We start from the raw sequence: 18,710 nt of genomic DNA on the forward strand, positions 1-18,710 counted from the left end.
TTTGCTGCTTATTTTGGCGAGAGATACAATTAATAAGCGGCACACATTCAAGTGACTGATGTGACGGCTCCTCGCTCTGACTGCTTTTTGGTCCAGTCCAGTCCCATACCTGCTCAAGGTTACTTTTAGAATCTTGCGAGATATGTTCCATCTACTCATAACCAATAGCTTCGTCTTTAATCGATATCAAGTCATGTCTTATTTATGCCGAATTGCCGTATGAGAGAAGGCTTCTAATATATTCTGTATCTTTGAATATGAAGATTACGAACTAAGGTCTTTGTTCACGAATCAGTATTTGAGCAATGCAACCAAAAATCCTGAACGTATTCCACCTTCGCGGGGCCTATCCTGTAATGCCATGTAATTAATTATCACACCAAATAGAAGCTAAAAATTCATGTGTCGATTAACTAACATCAATCAGATAACGAATAATGTACCAAAGCCTACGGAACACCAGACGATTGACAGTCTATCCACGTAGGAGACTAATCCTTGGGGACCGGTAGTAGTAGCTAGTATATTACTATAATATGAGATAGAAAAGACTTTCATGGTAACATTGATAATCTCATAACTCCAGACAGTGCTTGATCCCATTTTCTGTAGCTTCCAAGACTAGAAAATATAGACCATTGTGACAGTACTAGGTTGCCTAACGAGAGGAGAGCGGTCTCCTAAGCTATCTGGGCCTTGTCGGCTGCCATTTGTTCAATTACATAAATGGCAGGTACTTAATACTGCCAGATACTTTAGAAGTTTACAGAAACAAAACAAAACAAAACAAAAAAGAAGAGGGGGAGAGAGAGAGGACAGATAATTAGTTCCTCTGGAGTTTCTGTTATATCGTAAATAAAAGCTATATATAAACGGTATCGATCTCCTATATTTGTTTGTTGGTAGGGATGCCATAAATAGAGAAAAAGAAAAGAAAAGAAAAGTATCTTTTATATGGTATTATACGATGAGCTGCATGATTGTGGAGTACGTTGAGATATTTCATCTGATACCTATAGCTAGCCTTAAATGACATGGACATTTAGGTTCCTAACCAGGTACCTTCTTATCAAGTGAGATGACTCGATGGCTGGGAAGGGCGAAAGATAAGCATGTAGAACGCTATGCAAGAGAGAACACATGGGGCAAAGGTGCCAACCCGATTCCACGACATGTACCGAAGTTGATCTTCATGGTAGGTTACGCGGGGAAACGTGCATAGTGGATTCCGAGAATACTGATCGCCGCCCTTAGTTTTGGTGATGAAGGATGATCCGAAGGATGATCGAGTTGAATGTGTTGAACAGGCTGAAGCTCCATCACACCCCAGCGTGCCAGGGTGCACGCGGCCCGCGAACCCATCAGCGCTGCTCAGAACATTCGAAAGTGCACTAAAACGTTTCCGCTAGCTCTGCCATGCCATATTCATAGATGTTTTACGGGAAAAGCTACTGGTTGCGGTTGCGGTTTCATCGAACCATAGATTACCGATCCCCTACAATATCACGTGATAGGTGATGAGTCATTGCTCTGAAGTGTCAAGGTAGGAAGTTTTCCAACCCCCGAGGAAACTTCTTATTATCACAGAGAACATATCCTGATCTTTCAATGTTTGTCATTAGTCTGACTGGTGGAAGTCCGAATAAGCCACTGAAAACCACAAGTTGGCTACGTTCATATTAGAACAAGAGTTACTCCCCCCTGGCTACCCCTGTTTGATGAAAGCTCTACCGTATTCCGCCTCAAGTTCATTAGATGAGCCAGCACACAATGAGCGTCTAAAGGTCCCCTAATCGTACTCAGCTCGTAGTATCTGTTTACCGAAGATAACCGCCACAACAGGCGTTGATCGAGTAATACGGAGTCTTCGTACGGATTGCTTGGGACAGTACGGGTAACGAACCCCTCTTCTGTACGCGTTAATCACGTATCATGATTGGCCAAACCACGGCACCAACGACCATACATCTGTCATTAATTCGGCTGCCTGACTTCGAAACCCAGACTAAGCGGGTCTAGCTGGGACAATGAGATGAGTCGTCTTCCAGGGGCGGCTCTGGTCGAGTTTCGTACTGACAGTTGCGTATTTTATCGCGGGGTCTTGGATGGCTGAGAGAAGCTCAGTACTACCACGTGTATTTACGCTACGAGCGCTTTCGGATCGTACGATATAGTCATCAGCTAAACTAGATGTAACGAGTCTCTACTTTTGCAGGGCTTCATTACATCCCATGAAGGATATAGGGATACAGTAAAAGCTTGATGAGGGTCACAACATATTTGTCCCTCCGGTTTCCGTCGTGATCGCAAATGGAACGTGAAACGGACGGTCATTACAGTTGATACGGAACCTTGTATGGTTCTCCCAATCGCAGCGTTTCTGTAGCCGCCCGGCTTATTCACAGGGAGCCTCGTGCTTGACCCGCTGATGATGATTAAATCTACGATCCAGCGGATTATTCCCAGACTGAACCACAACTCCTCAGACATATGGTAGAATTTCCAACAGATTTATTTCTTTACTGGCTTATCTGTCAATTTCAATCCCCTCCTCCAAGTCGAAAAAATCAATATGGCGGATGCTCTCTCCGTGGCCTCCAGCTTGATCGCGCTTGCGACTTTCGCCTTTGAAGCGAGCAAATCGCTCTATGCTCTAGTCGAGGGCTTCAAAAACACGCAGCGAACAGTTCGTGAGCTACGGTACGAACTGGAATCTTTGACACAGGTCCTCGGCACCTTAATCTCGGCAGTAATGGACAATGAAGCCGAGCTGGCCAGCTTGAAGTTACCTCTTCTGCGATGTGGGAAAATATGCAGCGAGTTCAGGGACATTATTCGCAAATGTGTGGCCCACTCTAACGGCCAACGTACAAGCTTTCGTGACTGGGCTAAATTACAGTACATGGGTGGGAATATTAATGACCTGAAAACAACGCTTGCTGGTTATAAAGCGACTATCTCTATCGCTCTTGGGGGGGCCACATTGTAAGATATATTAGCCCTACAATGACTATGAATCATTGACTCTGACTCAATATGCTCAGTCGTCAAGCCACTGTTGCCAGCGCTGTCGTCGACCAGTATAAGACCATGATCGAGGAAGCAACGTCTGACCTTCAGGAACATCTACTAGACATTGAGGAAAGGCTGCAATCACTCGATCAGCAAGGAAGTCCTGTTCAGGGGTCTAATACTTTTGACTTACGAGACATAAGGGAGGAGAAAGAAAGCACTGAGCAATGCCTGACCATATGTACTCATGTCGCGCAAGTCATTGCACACTTCCAGAAACAGCTTCCGCAACTCCCTTCTAAGGGTGAGAGTATATCTGTATCGTTTGGTTCTGGCAATGATGATATATCCGGTCAATCCCAGAACCTGACCAGCGCTATGCTCACTGACTTTAGCGCAAGAGTCTCATCAAACTCGGAGGCACTCCAGGCCCGTCTGATGGAACTGACAAACCGACTGAGACAAATGTCGGAACAGGGCATAATGTCCAAGGATCTCACGAACCTGAATCTCATCAAGGAGGAGAGGGAAAGCATTATCCAATGTCTTAATGTCTGTTCAGAGGCCTCTGAATTGGCACACAGAGCCCGCACAAATATCTTTGAGGACGTGACATCTTCAGATGAGTCACATCAGCTCGTGGTATCTACCATTGGAGATCTGATTTCCGCCAAGCATATCATCACTGGCTCGAAATCGGCGCAGTGGTTGGGCCAAATGTCAGACACTTCGCTACAGCAATTATCTCGGGACTTCCGTGGACAAGTCAGGATAGGAGAAGAGCCACCCGCGCGGGCGGAGAAAAATGAGTTCAATACTCGCTACGGGTCTGGTCAGCTGCTCGGAGAAGACTCTCCAAGGCGCCGAACATCTCCCAGCGACAACCGTTAAATACATGTGGTCAACGTGCATCCTACTTCTCTCAATGTGTCATCTCTTGCAGCTCTGCCAGACTGTCGTCAACCGAAGAAGATTGTTTCATCCTATCCACCAGATCACGGATATCCTGATCTGCACCGCTTTTGAATGTTTGAATCACCATCACCAGGGCGTTTCTGTATCCTTCTGTTGCCTTTTCAGCATGTCGCAGAGCTTCCTTTCTTCGTCGGTCTTTGGAGGGCTCGAATACACAAGTTCGCCCAGAATGAACACAGGTTTCGCAGGATGGAGGACCAGTGCACTATAATCAGTTAGCCTCATCAATGTAAGTTAATTCGCAACATCAACCTTAATGTGTTTTCTACGGCAATTCGTGCACGCGAATGATCTGCGCTTGGATGAAGGCTGGACGGGAGAGTAACCTACTTTCCCGGGGGAGACTTCAGGCAGCAGCCGTCGGGGTAGATTTCCTGATGTCGCTTTGTTCATGGTGAATATCGGTTGGCTCTGACGGATTGAATTGCCCGGTAGATGTGATTGGCTAATACTGGCGCTTCGCTTCCGGTATATGATGATAGAAAGCTGGCGGAGGACGCATAGTCTTGGGGAGAAAACGCTGGACTACATTGCACAGTGGTGTTCTATTATATACATAGTGAAGCATGTTTGCTTCAAGAGAAACAATCGGGCTAAGCCTCTTCGACCCGATTCCGCCAAGCCTGTCAAACAAAGAACAGCCTATCAGCCTCCCTCAACCAGCGTCGGTGTTACCTTGCTAAACTCGACAGATCATCTTCGGCAGAAAGGGGCTAGCTAATAAGCCGACTTTTCTGTCCCATGGTAGAGTTCGGCGTTCCAGGCGCGATATTGCGACCTAGTGAAAAGATACTGTTATCCGTGCCAGTAAGGATAAGCGACGAGTGGAGGGAACAGTAGGCATCGAATGGCACACTATGTAACTCGCCGTGAAGGATAACAAAGAAGCTTAAAGGAGTATCGTGTTATTCATGGCCCTGAGAAATACGGGGCTAAGACAACAACCACACGGCACTATCGATACTATTGACAACGAGGTCAGATCTGTCCAGTCTCACGAAGAAATTGATGGCGCGCCCGAGTCCAGGTACTGTTGCTCAAGTAAGTCATTATGGGTGTTGAACGCATTGCAGGCAATATGCAACCCAGCTCTTCAACAGCCGGGGCAGGCGTAGTTTCAAGAGCTGCAGTGGTTGGTGTCGTACAAACCACACCCATTCAGGTGCAGGTGCTCCCAGGGGCTGCACGTTGGCGGACCTCGCGGCATGACCAAGCCGGCGTGGAATAAGATTATTCCGAGACGTATCCCTTTTGAGACCAGTTTTTCTGCTACTAGTCAAAATGGTACAGATAGGAGGCGGTCTTTGTCTTTATTTTTTATTTATTTAATTATTTATTTTTTTTTTTTTTTTTGCACCACCATTGAAGGTGCTCAGAGAGTTATACAACAAGAAGAAGTTCAAAATAAGCAAGTTCCAGAGATTGAGGCTGAGGTTGAGCAGCTACCTCAACCTCCAGAAAGCCCCTCACGCGTGTCTCTACGCTGTATAGATTACTTCAGATTGACCATAGACGTACACAGTGCTCTAAAACACCTAGTAATTAGGCATATAGTATTTATATATGAATTTGTCTTGATTGAAAGGCTTCATTTTGATTATATCGGGTAATCGTACCAGAGGGGTGGGCCGCGCGAACGTTGGATTACGTTATCCGGGGATTCTAACAATGACTAAATGATGACTAAGCAATTGAGCCCCAGAGCAGGCGGATAGGAACGACGGTATGCTCCCACAAGACTAACACAGAGCATTGACTACAAACTGACCCAGTGGACTCTCTTATGGAAATTGAAGGAGGGCTGAAGTGGCTAACGAACTAAATGATGCAAAAGTGTAATTTGGATTTATGTAAATATCCAAGATATAGCCAGTCAGGAGTCTAATGCGTTTTTGAGACCTACTTGAAAGAATTTGCCTAGAGAAAGACTTTGCACTCAATACATCATAACACCGATGCATAACCACGTGACAAATAAGACTGATAATCACGTGATCTGACTGGTATGGAAACCGCGAGAGAGGATCTATTTCACGAAGCTTTCTCCTCGGGTGTGGGCAGCTGCCACCTCCCAAGTGTGATGTGTCCTTACATGATCTAGACGCACTTATATATATATTGTTTTGATAGGAGACTGTATATTACGCCTCCAAGTTATAGAAGAACTGTCTTATTACCTTGGAACTACTTATTCTGATCAATGTGTGACTCACTTTGAAAGCGTGACTCTACTTAAGAGGTGGCTTCACAAAGGCTCTTCCCTTGATTCTCTAAACTCATTCTTATGAACCCAGCCATCGTGGCCAGGTAAAAGAGCACGTTCACGGCCCACAGGGCAGGCGCCATGGTCTTGGCAACCCCATGTACTATGATTGACATTTCCATACCATAGACCACGATGCCTAATACACAACACCAAGCAATCTACGGCGGCAGGAAGGGTTAGGCGGCATAGCGCAAGGCATAGACGACCCATGCAAGCCCTTGATTTCTGTTACATTGGCGCACTTGATCACGACTGCATTATTCTCTCCAGTTCGCATGCAGGGGGTAATATTGCAATATATTCCTACTATTGGCAAGCCTGTCCCTTTAAAGCCTGACAGGTGCTATTATATATCATATATAGAAAATATATTTCCAGGCACAAGTGCCTTGATTGAACGTGGGATTGGCAGGTGGAAAGGAGGTTACCCAGCTGATATCAGTCATGTGGGCATTTAATCCAACTGTGAGTGAGCTTACTCGGTGCTACTTTGGCTGCCAGAGACTGAAAGCCGCCCGGCAGCCTATCGGCCATTAATGTTGTCTGAGCCGACGTGAAATATAGCCTCGTCTACGTGTCTCGTGTAATCCTAGTTCGTCGGTATCTAATAGTCTAAATGGGTGCATCTGACTTACAATATTGATTGGAGTGCAGAATTACGAAAGCGTAGCATGGCCTACGACACGCCTGGGAGCTTGGACTTCCCCAAGGGGGAAGGAAGGTGAAGTCAGCTATGGCCATGAGGCTTAGGGCGGGACGCCGTAAGACAACGCATATTTGGTTGAGCCTGTATAATCCGTGTAATTACAATTTAAAATGTTGAAGTATCTGCATTGAGGCTCAATCAAAGAGAAAGGCAGCCTATCATGGATTGACATTATTGATTCAGAAAAACGAAGGCATCGACAAGGCAGAATGGCGAGCGTGGACTCCGGACGCTGCATGATCAGAAGTTGCGGACCGCGAAGGCTACCAAAATTTGAATATTTAAAAGCACGTGTAGGTCATGCCTAGTGCTCTACCTCCTGTTATATATCATCTCTCTTTCAAAAATTTTGGCTCAGTCAGCGTTTTAACATGGAGCTCATAAATTGGTGTCTCGGTAGGAGGAAGGGTAAGGGGCCCGGGCCCCTCCCCACCACCAGAATCGAGAAAAATGCAGCTTGTATACCTCTATAAGCGCCATCATTTCCCTCTAAGCTGATGATATGATAGTCCATCAAATAACCTCGTCCGATGAGAACTGTTCAAATACAACTTGTTACAAAAGTTTCCGTCCGGCCAACACAAGTCAACCCACCTCAGTGGAAGGTCCTGTATCATCGCCATCAAGACTCGTTCTAACGCCTCAGCTGCAACCTGCCCCGGTCGGTCTCTTGCCACCATGTGTGGCGGGACGGACTTTATCTGGTTGCGTTACTAGCCCCTTATGCAAGATATGTGGAGTTCCAACTTTAGTTAAAGTTGTCAAACCGTGGAATCAGAACGGGCATAGTGGCCGGAGTTTTTATTCATGTGGAAAATGCGGAAAATTCAGTAGCTGGGCTGATTCGAGAGGCATCTCTGATAAGAATCCATGGTGCCTTTGCAATCAGCCAAGCAGGTGGGGAGAAAGTGGCAGGGAAAAGCAGCGCAAAGGATTCTTTAATTGTGCTACGGGCGACTGTAACTTTTTTGTGGAAGCACATGCCGAGATCTGTGTCCCTTCTATGCCTGAGCTACAGAATGGAGCGTAATCTAAGGACTTGAAATATAACTACAAGTTGAAACTTGCCATCAATCTCCTTGGTAAAATGTCTGGCAGGTTTCCCAGTGTGTTCGGGCTATTACGGGCAGGATAGCTCATCCTTGAAAAGAGTGTCAAGTACTATGTCTTTATCAACGAGACAATGCTTAGGCAAGCTCCGACGAGGCATACCCTTCAATAAGCCCACTGGGTCAATATCACCATTTCTCACTCTGTATTGGTGCTTGAAGCCCTGCATTGTCACCATATCAACAGGTAGATTAGAACAACAACTGGAAAGCTAAGGAGCTGCACATTATCCGACAAGCTTTCGCGCATCGTAATGTAGTTCCCATTAACCCCAGAATCCATATTGCTGCCTCTGATACTCAGCACACTTGTCCAAGCTCGAAAGACGGACTTCCAGCATGAAATTGAGAACGGATTCCAAAAGCCTGTCATATAATTTAGGGTTACTCCCACTCCTCAAAGTCTTGAGGGTATCTGTCGTGAGCTGGACAACAAGATCTCTTAGGCCACGGTCGTGCTCTCCTGCTGAGCTGTATACTTCAATCACGGAAGAGTTAGACGAATCTTGATCTGGATATTCCAAGAAAAAGATTTTCAAAGTAATGCCTTGCTTTCGTCTTAAGCCAGTTGATCTGAAAATAATCACCTTGTGCGTACATTTGAGCGTGGAAGAAGGCCTGTCACTTCGAAGATTCGTAGTGTTGGTCTTTCGAGGTCGGGTTGAATATAGCCCAGTGTCTGTATCCAACTAAAAGCTATCTTCTGCCCATGTTCGAGGTGTATATTCAGAATTATTCTTCGAGTCCAGGAGAGCTTGGGTATTTGGAGAACCATCATAAGTATAGTCGCCAGTGAAAAGAATTCGATTGTCTTTTTGATGAGCATAGGATTGCAATCCTCGATGATAATCTTGCCGTTGCTTTCCTATAAGTGTTCAAATCAATTTCATGATTGCACCCGAAAAGAACTGGAGTATCGCACCTTGAAGTGACCACTACAAGCGATCTCAAAATACTCTGATTGGGGACAGAGGATGTTCCGATGGGCTGGGAAGATTTCATCGCCACATTTGAAAGACAAATCGCTGTACTTCGGATTGGGAAATTGACTAATTTGGATGTCAGTAATTGCATGAGGTAACATTACTAATAGTAGTGTGTAACCAAAAAACCAGGTCTCTCATTTTTCTGATAATGTTTTTCATTTGCAGAAACCGGCTCCGTAGGTACAATAACTATATCGGCGGATTTGGATACTGCTGACTTTTTTTTCTTTTTCCCTCCTTTTCCCATCAAGGGCTCGTGAATATACCTAGATAGAAGAAGGTGGGCGCTCTAGCAAAAAAAAAGAAAAAGTTAATAATGCCCCCAATTAAGAAAAAACCAAAGCCAACCGCCCGAAGGGAGCCCAGGAATTGATTCGGTCATCAGCTTCTTGATGGTACGTTGCTTTGACCGATGGGATGGCATGTGTAGGTCTCCCATGACGTGGCCAAGCATCAGCCATCGCCGTCAGAATGTGCCAATGGAAATGGTCGAGTAAGATTAGGAAGGCTATGGAATAGTACCCAGTCACTCTCCAAATCCCCGACCCCGGATCCGCCCAAAATCTATAATATGACTGCTCATTTGGGGCATGAAGCTGGCAAAAGTTTCCGAACCAAAAAAAAAAAAAAATAATAAAGGACCCCAATTTAAAAAAAGAAAGTGGGAACCAACCGGGCCTCCCTGCCAAAAAAAAAAAAAAAAGGATCTTTTCCGCGGCTGTTGCGAGTAACCCCGATCCGACTGGCTACGTGTGTCATCCCACCAATCGCCCATTTCCTTTTCCTTTTCTTGGCTGCTCTATGCCGGCAGGTGCTACGATGTGCTACGACGCAGTCGCTTTTGTATGCCACAAAAATCCATGGGAATACTGCACCTCCACGCGTAATGTTGTATGCGGGGATGGTACAGTACTTGTAACAACTATTCTCTGTGTTTCTTGGCCACCTGCAAGCAGATTTAGTATTCGGTCTTGATTAGCACTCTGATTGATTAGTAGTCACCAAGGTGAAGTATTCAATGGTCAAATTAGAGCTCGAGGTATAGTATTTCGCTGGAAGCTCATATTGAAAGCAAATAGGTCTTACCAGTTAGTTCTCCTGTGGTTAGCCTGCAAGAGAGAAGAATGTGAAAGATTCTGGTCAAAACATGTAAGGATTAAGGGCTGTACCAAAACAAGGAAGCCATGGGAATCTGTAGGTATGCACGCTGCGGGCGAGTTGTCGACGTGGCTCCAGAGAAGGCTAACAATTCCGGGGACGTACAAGCGGGGTTGCGAACCAAATAGAGGCCTTATAAGAAACGTGCTATATTGATTTGCTTCTTCCCACTACCCGCGTCATACATTTATTAAGACGAAATTCTCTTTTCTCCAGCACCATCGTGAATACCTAGTTCTCGACAGGTTTCGGTCAGAATTTGAAACGATGCCACTGCCTAGGCCAAAGAGAAAACGAGTAGCTAGGAAGCCTGAGAGTTTGAGGTCAGCATCCTTTACCAAGAAGCTTTTCTACAAGCGTAATCTGACAGCAAGTTACAGATCTCAGTCGACGGGGCGGTCACTTCCACCGCCGGATCATCCGATCTGTGATATTCTCCGCCTGAGTGGACGGCTGTCATGTACACCAGTTGAACTTGATGGCGCCTTAGAAAGAGTATGGGGAAAGCGCGAAGATGAAGCAACACTAGCCGTTCGGACAAGGATGGGACTTCCCTACACGCCACTAGAAGAACTAGACCGTGCTGTTAAAGCATACTTCAGCGATGGCCTCCTTGTTGCTTCGACTAAATTTGTCACTCTTCAACAGTCCATATTGTGTGGAGAATCCACAATTCTCCTGGGAGAGAACCCTCCATTGATGGAGACTTTTGCTGCTGAAAGCTTGCCTTGGAATTCCTGCAAGCTTGCTACTACACTCGTTTTGTTGTTTGCTTCCCCACGAGAACCACAAGCCATGTACATGGCTCTGAAATGGCAATCGCGTTCTTTAGGTGGGATCCCAACCATGGCGGATATCTCGAGCACGACTTCATCCGATCTGCCAAAGCAATTCTCCCAGGCCAAGAAAGCGGCAATCGACGGTAAAATCGGCAAGACCACCGTGCTAGGCGTGAGTCTTGTCGATGTAGAAATGATTGAACGCGGTGAGCGTCAAAGCCGCGACATGAATTATACGTCCTTTGCACATTGCTTTGTTCTGGCTATAGGAAGAGAGGGTTTCCGGGTATACCAAGCATGGGGTGAGCACGGCTACCGCCTGGACGAGTACTTGAAGCGGGGCGGTTCACAACTTCGATCCTGGCAAGAGGCGACAGCTTTCCTGAAGAGTTTTCGGAAACTCTGCCATTATTCGGTAAGTCTGATGCTCTTCTATAACCTGGCTTCTGCAATTAACCTTTTTAGGGACCATGGACGCGTGAACTGAAGGATGCCTATTGGACCTGTTTCGAAATAGATCTCGATTCAATTTGTGGTAGGCGGCGCCTGCAGGCTCCCCTCGTTCCTGTGTATCGACCATGGGTGAGAACCTTCGAGATCAACGATGTTCGAGTGGAGGATATCAAGAAGTTCAGATAGAGACATTTGGTGTCACAATTACCAGATATGAGGTTGCTTGAGATCGCGGTAATGCGCAGATGATTCATTACGCCCTACATTTACGATTTAGTTAATCACATGGTTCCTAGCTTTACGCCTTTCGCATTAAATGCCAAACCAATACGATGTAAGATAGTAGCTGATTGATTGTTGCCCATGCACACAGTTCACACATGCTTGTGATGAGTGTGAGACTTTTAGCCAGTAGGTCGCTTAGTAGGTCCTGTCAGCGAAGCCTTTCAGTACAGTTGGTTATTCCTATGCGAAGAGTACCTGGCCCTCATGCTTGGATCTTCTTTTCCGAGAACCACTGGAGATAGCCAACCGTCAAAGAATACCGAAGGCTCAAATCCATCAAGGCGGAACGTATCACCCGACCGTACTATGCAGAGCCAGTTATATGAAGTGTTAGGCAAATCTTACGAGACTTTGACTGAAGATAGAAAAGTCCTTGGCTGGTACTAGCCGGGCCCTATCAGTGTTACACGACCATTATTCAAATATCCCCAACCAGCCAACCGGGCTGCATACTTTATTAAGACGGACCTACCAATTACGTACCCTATGCATTCCGGATCCACACCCTACTTTGAGCATGTGCTTCCGATTGCCATCTACAACTGGCGTCTTCTAGTATCATAACAACGGTTCTCTTCATAACTTGAATGAGAGGGGTACGGCTAAGCCACACACACACACACACACACACACACACACAGACACAGACACAGGGACACTGATATAAATACTTCAGTCTCCACAGCCGGTCAGAAAATGTACCTCAGATTACTACTGACTCTTTAGGGACAGGTTGCTTGATAAGATAGTAAAGAGTGACTTGCTTCGAATGGCATTTGCGTCTGTGTTCTGAGATACAGGTATATCTTTCCATAACGGGTTTTGGATGGGGCCTGTAAATATGACTGGGGTTTCTTCTTGTTTACCCGGTCTCACCGACTCGCTGAAAAACCCCTAACAGTACCCTCTATAAGACGTCATTGCTCTGGAGAGACCCTAATTTGGGAAACCCGCTTTTCCTGCTCGCACCCCTTCTTTCAGGGGAGAGACAATAGGTCTACGAAGAATGTAAGAGAAGCCAATCTATGGATTTTATAAAAGTGACCCAACCCCTGTCTAGTCGAGAAACTTGTGGCGTGTGTTACATTCCAAGCGTATTCCATTTGATAGATTAACAAATACTTACAATACACTTATTCAAATAATGATATAGTAATATTGCCGTGAGCATTTGGTCCCACTTTTACTTCACCCAGTCTGTAGGAAAGCATTCATATCAATATTAACCTAGATCAGCCAGCACATAACGCCTGCCAAGTCAAATCAGTGACATAGATATTAGATTCTCTGTATTCCGATGATCCTTCTGCCCCTTGCATGAGTAAGTAGGTCAGAGCACAATAAGCGGTATGCATGTCCCTGATAATGATTATCATATTTCAATGTGGATATCAAGGACAATTGATCAATCCCCTTGTACTTTTCGTTTAATCGTAACATCGATTCCCAGATGTTATCATACCTCCATATAACCAGAGCATCCCGCTGCAAAGCTCAGGCTAGTTATTGGATTTCTTGGCTCTCAATGACCACTTACAAGAAAGAGACCTACTGGTATAGGTATTGCCTAAGGCGATTTGTCGGAGTATGAATCCTTACCGTCGTCATCGTTGTTGTAAGAGATCCCGAAGGATCGACTAGTAAGGATAGATAAAAGACGAAACATCTGTAGATATGGCTATGATAAATATTTGAACGGGTTTCCTCTTGCACGTTGCTCTGATGTACGACGTTGGGCATATCCAATCAAGATGGGTCTATTTGAAGCAACTTTGCCCATTCCTTTTCCAAACTATCATTTTTATCACAAGGCTGTGGATTGCTTGCCTTGTGGTCAAATTCATCATCTGGCTGATCGCTATCTATATCTGAGTTAGCCTTGAGAAGCGTTCAGGGAGACAGAGCTATAGTACCACAGTATCCAGCTTTATCAGTACTTTTGACATCATACCTCATCCGTGGTACTCCTTTGCTATAAGTCCACTGTGTTCCGATCGCCGCGGATCCCACCATCGCGATACCAATATTCGACGCTGTTGTGAATCCTCCCGCAGCAGCACCTCCCATCGCGGCACTTTGTAATGTGGCAAACAGACTCCCAGCTTGAACTGCCCCCAATGAAGATTGCCATACTGCAGCAAGTGAAGCCGCAACAGGCCCTGTAGCGCCAAAACCGGCAGCACCTAATATTGCAGGGCCAGCGATAGGTGCCGTAGCGAGGGCAAATCCGGTACTACCAAAGACTAGTGCGGTTGTATGTTCTCGAACAAAGGACTCCCCAGAAGAGATAATTGCCGTAGTCGCACTTCTTAGGTGTTGCATGGTACTTGTAGAACACGAGGTTGAGGAACTTCGAGGTTCAAGGGATAGGCTCATTAAAATGGAGAGACTGAATGTAGGGTCAGTATTGGCAAGGACGGAGAAGAATCAAAGTTATACTGTTGATTATGTATGGGAGTCGAGTATTATGTCGTGGTAGGGTGGAGCAGAAAGGAATTGGCTTCTGACGGATATTCACCGAGCGGGACAATTACTAGGACTACGGTGAGTTAGATACTAGTCATCTGGCCTGTAGCTCCTCTCTAGCTTTCGGCTAGTATTCCATACAATACAGTACGTGTGCGAGATACTGCATCATCAATGTATCGTTAACATGACTGTCCCAAGAGCTTTGCTTACAAGATATCCATGGAAGATCCCCACTACCACTACACTAGGGACTGGGAAAAAGTATGGAGACTCTGGGGTAGGCATGGTAATAGTGCAAGACACCGTATGGAATCACATCTCTCCGAATACAAGCATGACCGCCAGCCCAGCAGGTTTCTGGCGAAGCGTTTTGATATTGAATAGACATAGCTCTTTCATACATCACTTAAGTAGTAGTTACAATAAACACCCTTCAGCCTTCTTTTGCTTCAACTCAGTATACTAAAAATGTAATCACATACTCTCTCTTCCGAGTCAGAGACCTCTTCTGCGAAGAAAGCTAGGATATTAGCAAGGCTGGTATGCAAGGGGTGCCTATTGCTCGGATGGCATGTCTACATCAAGGCAGCCTATTAGAAGACACCCCGTCGCATTCTTCGCCTCGTGTCATCGCAATTCTTTCCAGTGTAATTCTCGGGGAGTAGTCTTAGCACTGGATTGACTAAATCAGACGACCAGAACCCTTATTTTCCTAAAGCTCTGAGATTACAAGGAGTTGACTTCTCCGCGTGTTTGGTTGATTTCGAATCCTTTACTCTCGAGTTCTTCTCAAACTGTATCTTCTTTCCCATTCATGACCAATCTCCCAACCAACCGCGAACGAAAAGAGCACAATTTTTGAGGGGAAAGCACCCATGGCTTTCACGAGGAGCTCAGCAATCGATTACGACCAGCCAACATTATCGTAAGACAACTATGCCCTGCCTCTAATGATGCGTGCTAATTCCCTTGCCTCTATCGTAGTCCCTACGAACAATCAAGGATCGTCGTCATTACCGTCGGAAACAAGAACTACTCCATTCCAGAGAATTATATCCCAGGGCATCTGCTATTCCAAGCCAGACAGTCTCGGAGTCCACGTATTCTTATTGGAGATATCGACGCGGATGTTGGCCACACCATCCTACATTTCCTATACAAAAGGGAATATGAAACGGTCATTTGCGTGGAAACCCAAAAAGAGTCACACGTTGAACTTGAATATAAGAGAAGCGTCCAGGTTTACTACGCCGCCAGGAAGTATGAGATAGACGGCCTCGACGCGCTTGCCCAAAAGTACATTATGGCTCTCAGCGAAACCCTGTCGATCTTCCAGATCCTTCGAGGAGCCCGGTCGATATTTTCGAAATTGCCTGAGAATAAGAATGGTTTCATCACTATCTAGAGTCTAAACTTTCTAGCAGCTTTGCGGAGGATGAGACAACATTCCAACTGGACGAGTTCTACAAGGAAATTGTGGATGATCCAGCATTCAGCAAAGCTGTAGTGAAGATCATAATCAAAGCCTTAATCACCGAGACCTCGCGCTTGCGAAACATTCTTGGAGTTACCGGCGGCGGTAGTGAGACGAAGGATGATGGCGAGCCTTCGTGTGAACAATCATTTCCAGTATCCCAATCTGAGCCTACCGAAGACCATAACGGAGAAAACTGCTTTAAAGTGCTGTCCAAAGAACATAGCGCTGCAAATAACTCATGTTTATCCGCTTCTGATCGGAACTGTCCGTGTGGTGAGCCCGCAATCGAGCTCCTTGCAGTTGATTGCGAAGAGGCCCACTCAGAAGCTCACTACAATCACGATGACAGTGGTGATTGGGGTTGGGGCTTTCGAGGATCAGAAACGAAAAAGAAGAAGAACAAGAAGAGGCTACCTAAACAGCAAGCTGAGTGTGACTGAAGAATGATTGAACGCTTGGTTGTAACAACGGACTTTCGGGTGTAAACAATGCCAGCGCAAGACTGATGCCGTATGACAAATTTACTCTGTCTCGCTGCTACATAAATCCTGGAAATGCCTCACAAGTAAACATTCGATTTGTTGGCTGTTGTTCAGCTTTATCTGTATCGCCCCGTACAACACCACGTTTAATCAATCCTTCAGTCAAGCAACGGTGCAGGTACAAGCCTGACACCTTTCGAAAGCATCGCATGTGAGCCATGGCTCCCGTCCTATAACCCTCAGTTTTTTTATGGATCATTTTCCCCCGAGAACCGAGTGAAGATTGAAAACAGTAAGAATTAATTCCTCAGCGTGGGTAGACTCCTCAGCACCATGCCGGGCATCAATATTTTCGCAGCATTATCCTCCATAAGAAGCTTAACCCTTGTCAGAAGCGTGGAAAAAACATATTCGTGTTGTGGATTGCCCAGCTGCCGGAACGCTACAGAAGTATACCACCATCCAGTCTCCCCTTAACCTGCTAAAATCAATTAGGGAGATATTCGAACCAAGAATTTTGCAAGCTATTTGTCTCCTCAAGCATTCCCTCCACCTACGCAGCTCTATAGCCGAAGGACTTATAGGACTTGGCTGTGTGGGATCTCAGGTATCAGTGTATTACCGCAAAAATCATGGACGTTTCTTTAATGTGGTCTCACCCTTCTATATGGCATTAAACATAGGGATATCTAGGCCATTGCTTTGTGCTTCCATAGCTATTAAATACAACTGCATACACCAAGATCTACCGCCACCTTCACAATGACAATTACCAGTCCCTCATTGCCTGAGCCCGGAACCCACTCATATCTGATAACGTTACCACGAACTTTCTCCCTAATGAGCATCTGACTCTGGCATATGAAGGCAACATCGCGTAATGAGGTGGCGTCTTCTTTTCCTTCTATCAAGAGAGGTAATTTTGATCTTCAAGCACTATTCTTTCCTAGCCCGGAGGCTGCACTCATCTTGAGGTCAAATAGCAAAACAGATATGCAAGGCAACAAGATGCCCAACCTGTAGCACAAGCATATTGCCACATTTGGAGATGTGCGGAAGATACTAGCTTTAAGCTACCGCTGGATACTGGACCGCTGGGTACACAGGCTTAGCTGAAATATCACAGACCGCCACTCATGCTTGGAGGCCTAATTCTCCATTCGTCTTTATAGTCGTGTATGTAGACTTATTACCCGGATGTTACGAAGAAACGCTAATGATTGATCGGGGACGGTGTATGATATAAGCAACATCAGTCAACCAATGAGCGAAGACCAGATCGTTATCTGCTTTAGTCCCGCGAGCTGCGACGGGCAAAAATATGCCTCAGTAAACGAACAGTATTGATGTTAATAATGATTATGCCCCAATCGTCGCATAGATGGAATACAGGAAGCTATGACCTCATTCCCTATGCGCATCGATCAGTGGTGAGAGCAATACAGGGACTAATGATATGCATAATCAAACAAGTCACCACCTATGTCTTCAGTCATGTCAGATCCACCCAAACCCTCGCTCTCGCTCAAGTCATCTTTTGCGCCAGCTTGCAGAAGAATGATGACAACCTCTGTGTTCTTTCGTCTTGTAGCTGCTGTCAAAGCATCTCCATAGATACCCCCACGAGCATTGATGTCTGCGCCAGCATTCAGTAACATTTGTACCAAGCATACTCGTCCATACATCGCCGCGGCTTGCATCGCATTACCATGATATCCTCCTTGAGTGTTTACCTGAGCACCGGCATCCAGAAGAGCTTGTACCACTTCTTCACACCCAAAATGAGCCGCTGCCTGGATTGCGCTCCTATACTCGAGACCTTTTGCACTGGGGTCCGCACCTCGAGATAAGAGCAATCTAACAGTTTGTATCCGACCTTTTTCGGAGGCGTGGTACAGAGCACTGATTAAAGCTGCATGATGATCATCCCCTTGAGATGCGACATGGTCCAGCAATGTTTGCATTATATTAGCTTTGCGCATACTGCATGATCCAAAGCATTGCCGTGGGGGCCGCTGGAACCCGTTACATCAGCCCCATGTTTAAGGAGAAGCCGTATAATTTCTTCATTGTTATCTTCCAGGACAGCCACCTGCAGAACACTTCTGCCCTGACCATCACACGCATTGACATTCACCCCAGAACTAAGGAACCCCTTGGTTTCAGAAATGTTTTTCCTTTGGACGGCGACATGGAGGGGAGTAGTTTGCAGATCTGTCATTGGGGGGCCGTAACATATACCAATCTCATCGAGGCCGTCGTCGAGGTCGTCAAAGTCATCGTACCCACATTCAGCCATCATAGACTATTCAGCAGGGTTGGGGCATGGAGAGGCTATGTTCGTAAAAGGTTGGGTTAAATGAGCGCTTTTCAATCTAGAGGGGCATGGTAAGGCCTATTTAATATTATCTTGTGTGTAGCTACCCCGCATTTTCAAACCAAACAACACAAAGACACTAGGGTGCCCAACCCGTGTTAACAAATCTGCTCTAAGTGGAAGTTCCGGCATTTCTAGATTAGCTGAAACCGCGTTGCAGCTGCACATGCGCGTGG

General features: G+C 45.9%; 9 protein-coding genes across 9 annotated transcripts; 5 read left to right on the top strand and 4 right to left on the bottom strand.

Moving 5' to 3' along the window:
- Positions 1-2,572: 2,572 nt before the first annotated feature.
- ASPBRDRAFT_201726 (uncharacterized protein) lies at positions 2,573-3,903 on the top strand (the record flags this gene model as incomplete). Its single annotated transcript, XM_067621587.1, has 2 exons — positions 2,573-2,985; positions 3,045-3,903. 2 exons carry the CDS (start codon positions 2,573-2,575, stop codon positions 3,901-3,903), a joined length of 1,272 nt encoding a protein of 423 aa, XP_067472792.1.
- A 64-nt stretch (positions 3,904-3,967) lies between these two features.
- ASPBRDRAFT_95786 (Zn(II)2Cys6 transcription factor domain-containing protein) lies at positions 3,968-4,308 on the bottom strand (the record flags this gene model as incomplete). The annotated part of the gene is made up of 2 exons (XM_067629536.1): positions 3,968-4,192; positions 4,240-4,308. Coding segments are annotated over 2 exons (294 nt in total), but the record flags the coding sequence as incomplete, so codon positions are not given.
- A 187-nt stretch (positions 4,309-4,495) lies between these two features.
- Positions 4,496-5,293, top strand: ASPBRDRAFT_49701 (uncharacterized protein). The gene has a single exon (XM_067626403.1). The coding sequence runs from the start codon at positions 4,899-4,901 to the stop codon at positions 5,100-5,102; it is 204 nt and encodes a 67-aa protein (XP_067472794.1). The 5' UTR covers positions 4,496-4,898; the 3' UTR covers positions 5,103-5,293.
- A 2,001-nt stretch (positions 5,294-7,294) lies between these two features.
- Positions 7,295-8,027, top strand: ASPBRDRAFT_190015 (uncharacterized protein). Its single transcript, XM_067620178.1, has 2 exons — positions 7,295-7,418; positions 7,469-8,027. The coding sequence occupies exons 1-2, from the start codon at positions 7,331-7,333 to the stop codon at positions 7,987-7,989; spliced, it is 609 nt and encodes a 202-aa protein (XP_067472795.1). The 5' UTR covers positions 7,295-7,330; the 3' UTR covers positions 7,990-8,027.
- A 378-nt stretch (positions 8,028-8,405) lies between these two features.
- On the bottom strand, positions 8,406-9,368 carry ASPBRDRAFT_532893 (BTB/POZ domain-containing protein). The gene is made up of 3 exons (XM_067627042.1): positions 8,991-9,368; positions 8,694-8,933; positions 8,406-8,641 (listed from the first exon to the last, which is right to left on the bottom strand). The coding sequence occupies exons 1-3, from the start codon at positions 9,150-9,152 to the stop codon at positions 8,564-8,566; spliced, it is 480 nt and encodes a 159-aa protein (XP_067472796.1). The 5' UTR covers positions 9,153-9,368; the 3' UTR covers positions 8,406-8,563.
- A 1,690-nt stretch (positions 9,369-11,058) lies between these two features.
- Positions 11,059-11,630, top strand: ASPBRDRAFT_201727 (uncharacterized protein; the record flags this gene model as incomplete). Its single annotated transcript, XM_067621588.1, has 2 exons — positions 11,059-11,406; positions 11,457-11,630. 2 exons carry the CDS (start codon positions 11,059-11,061, stop codon positions 11,628-11,630), a joined length of 522 nt encoding a protein of 173 aa, XP_067472797.1.
- A 1,708-nt stretch (positions 11,631-13,338) lies between these two features.
- ASPBRDRAFT_533017 (interferon alpha-inducible IFI6/IFI27 family protein) lies at positions 13,339-14,234 on the bottom strand. The gene is made up of 2 exons (XM_067627044.1): positions 13,643-14,234; positions 13,339-13,591 (listed from the first exon to the last, which is right to left on the bottom strand). The coding sequence occupies exons 1-2, from the start codon at positions 14,103-14,105 to the stop codon at positions 13,476-13,478; spliced, it is 579 nt and encodes a 192-aa protein (XP_067472798.1). The 5' UTR covers positions 14,106-14,234; the 3' UTR covers positions 13,339-13,475.
- Positions 14,235-15,073: 839 nt separating this feature from the next.
- ASPBRDRAFT_201728 (uncharacterized protein) lies at positions 15,074-16,115 on the top strand (the record flags this gene model as incomplete). The annotated part of the gene is made up of 3 exons (XM_067621589.1): positions 15,074-15,123; positions 15,183-15,551; positions 15,620-16,115. The coding sequence occupies 3 exons, from the start codon at positions 15,074-15,076 to the stop codon at positions 16,113-16,115; spliced, it is 915 nt and encodes a 304-aa protein (XP_067472799.1).
- A 1,320-nt stretch (positions 16,116-17,435) lies between these two features.
- Positions 17,436-18,127, bottom strand: ASPBRDRAFT_49710 (ankyrin repeat domain-containing protein; the record flags this gene model as incomplete). Its single annotated transcript, XM_067626404.1, has 2 exons — positions 17,436-17,793; positions 17,814-18,127. Coding segments are annotated over 2 exons (420 nt in total), but the record flags the coding sequence as incomplete, so codon positions are not given.
- Positions 18,128-18,710: the final 583 nt, after the last annotated feature.

Source organism: Aspergillus brasiliensis (assembly GCF_001889945.1).
Source record: "Aspergillus brasiliensis CBS 101740 unplaced genomic scaffold ASPBRscaffold_45, whole genome shotgun sequence".
NCBI classification, from domain to species: domain Eukaryota; kingdom Fungi; phylum Ascomycota; class Eurotiomycetes; order Eurotiales; family Aspergillaceae; genus Aspergillus; species Aspergillus brasiliensis.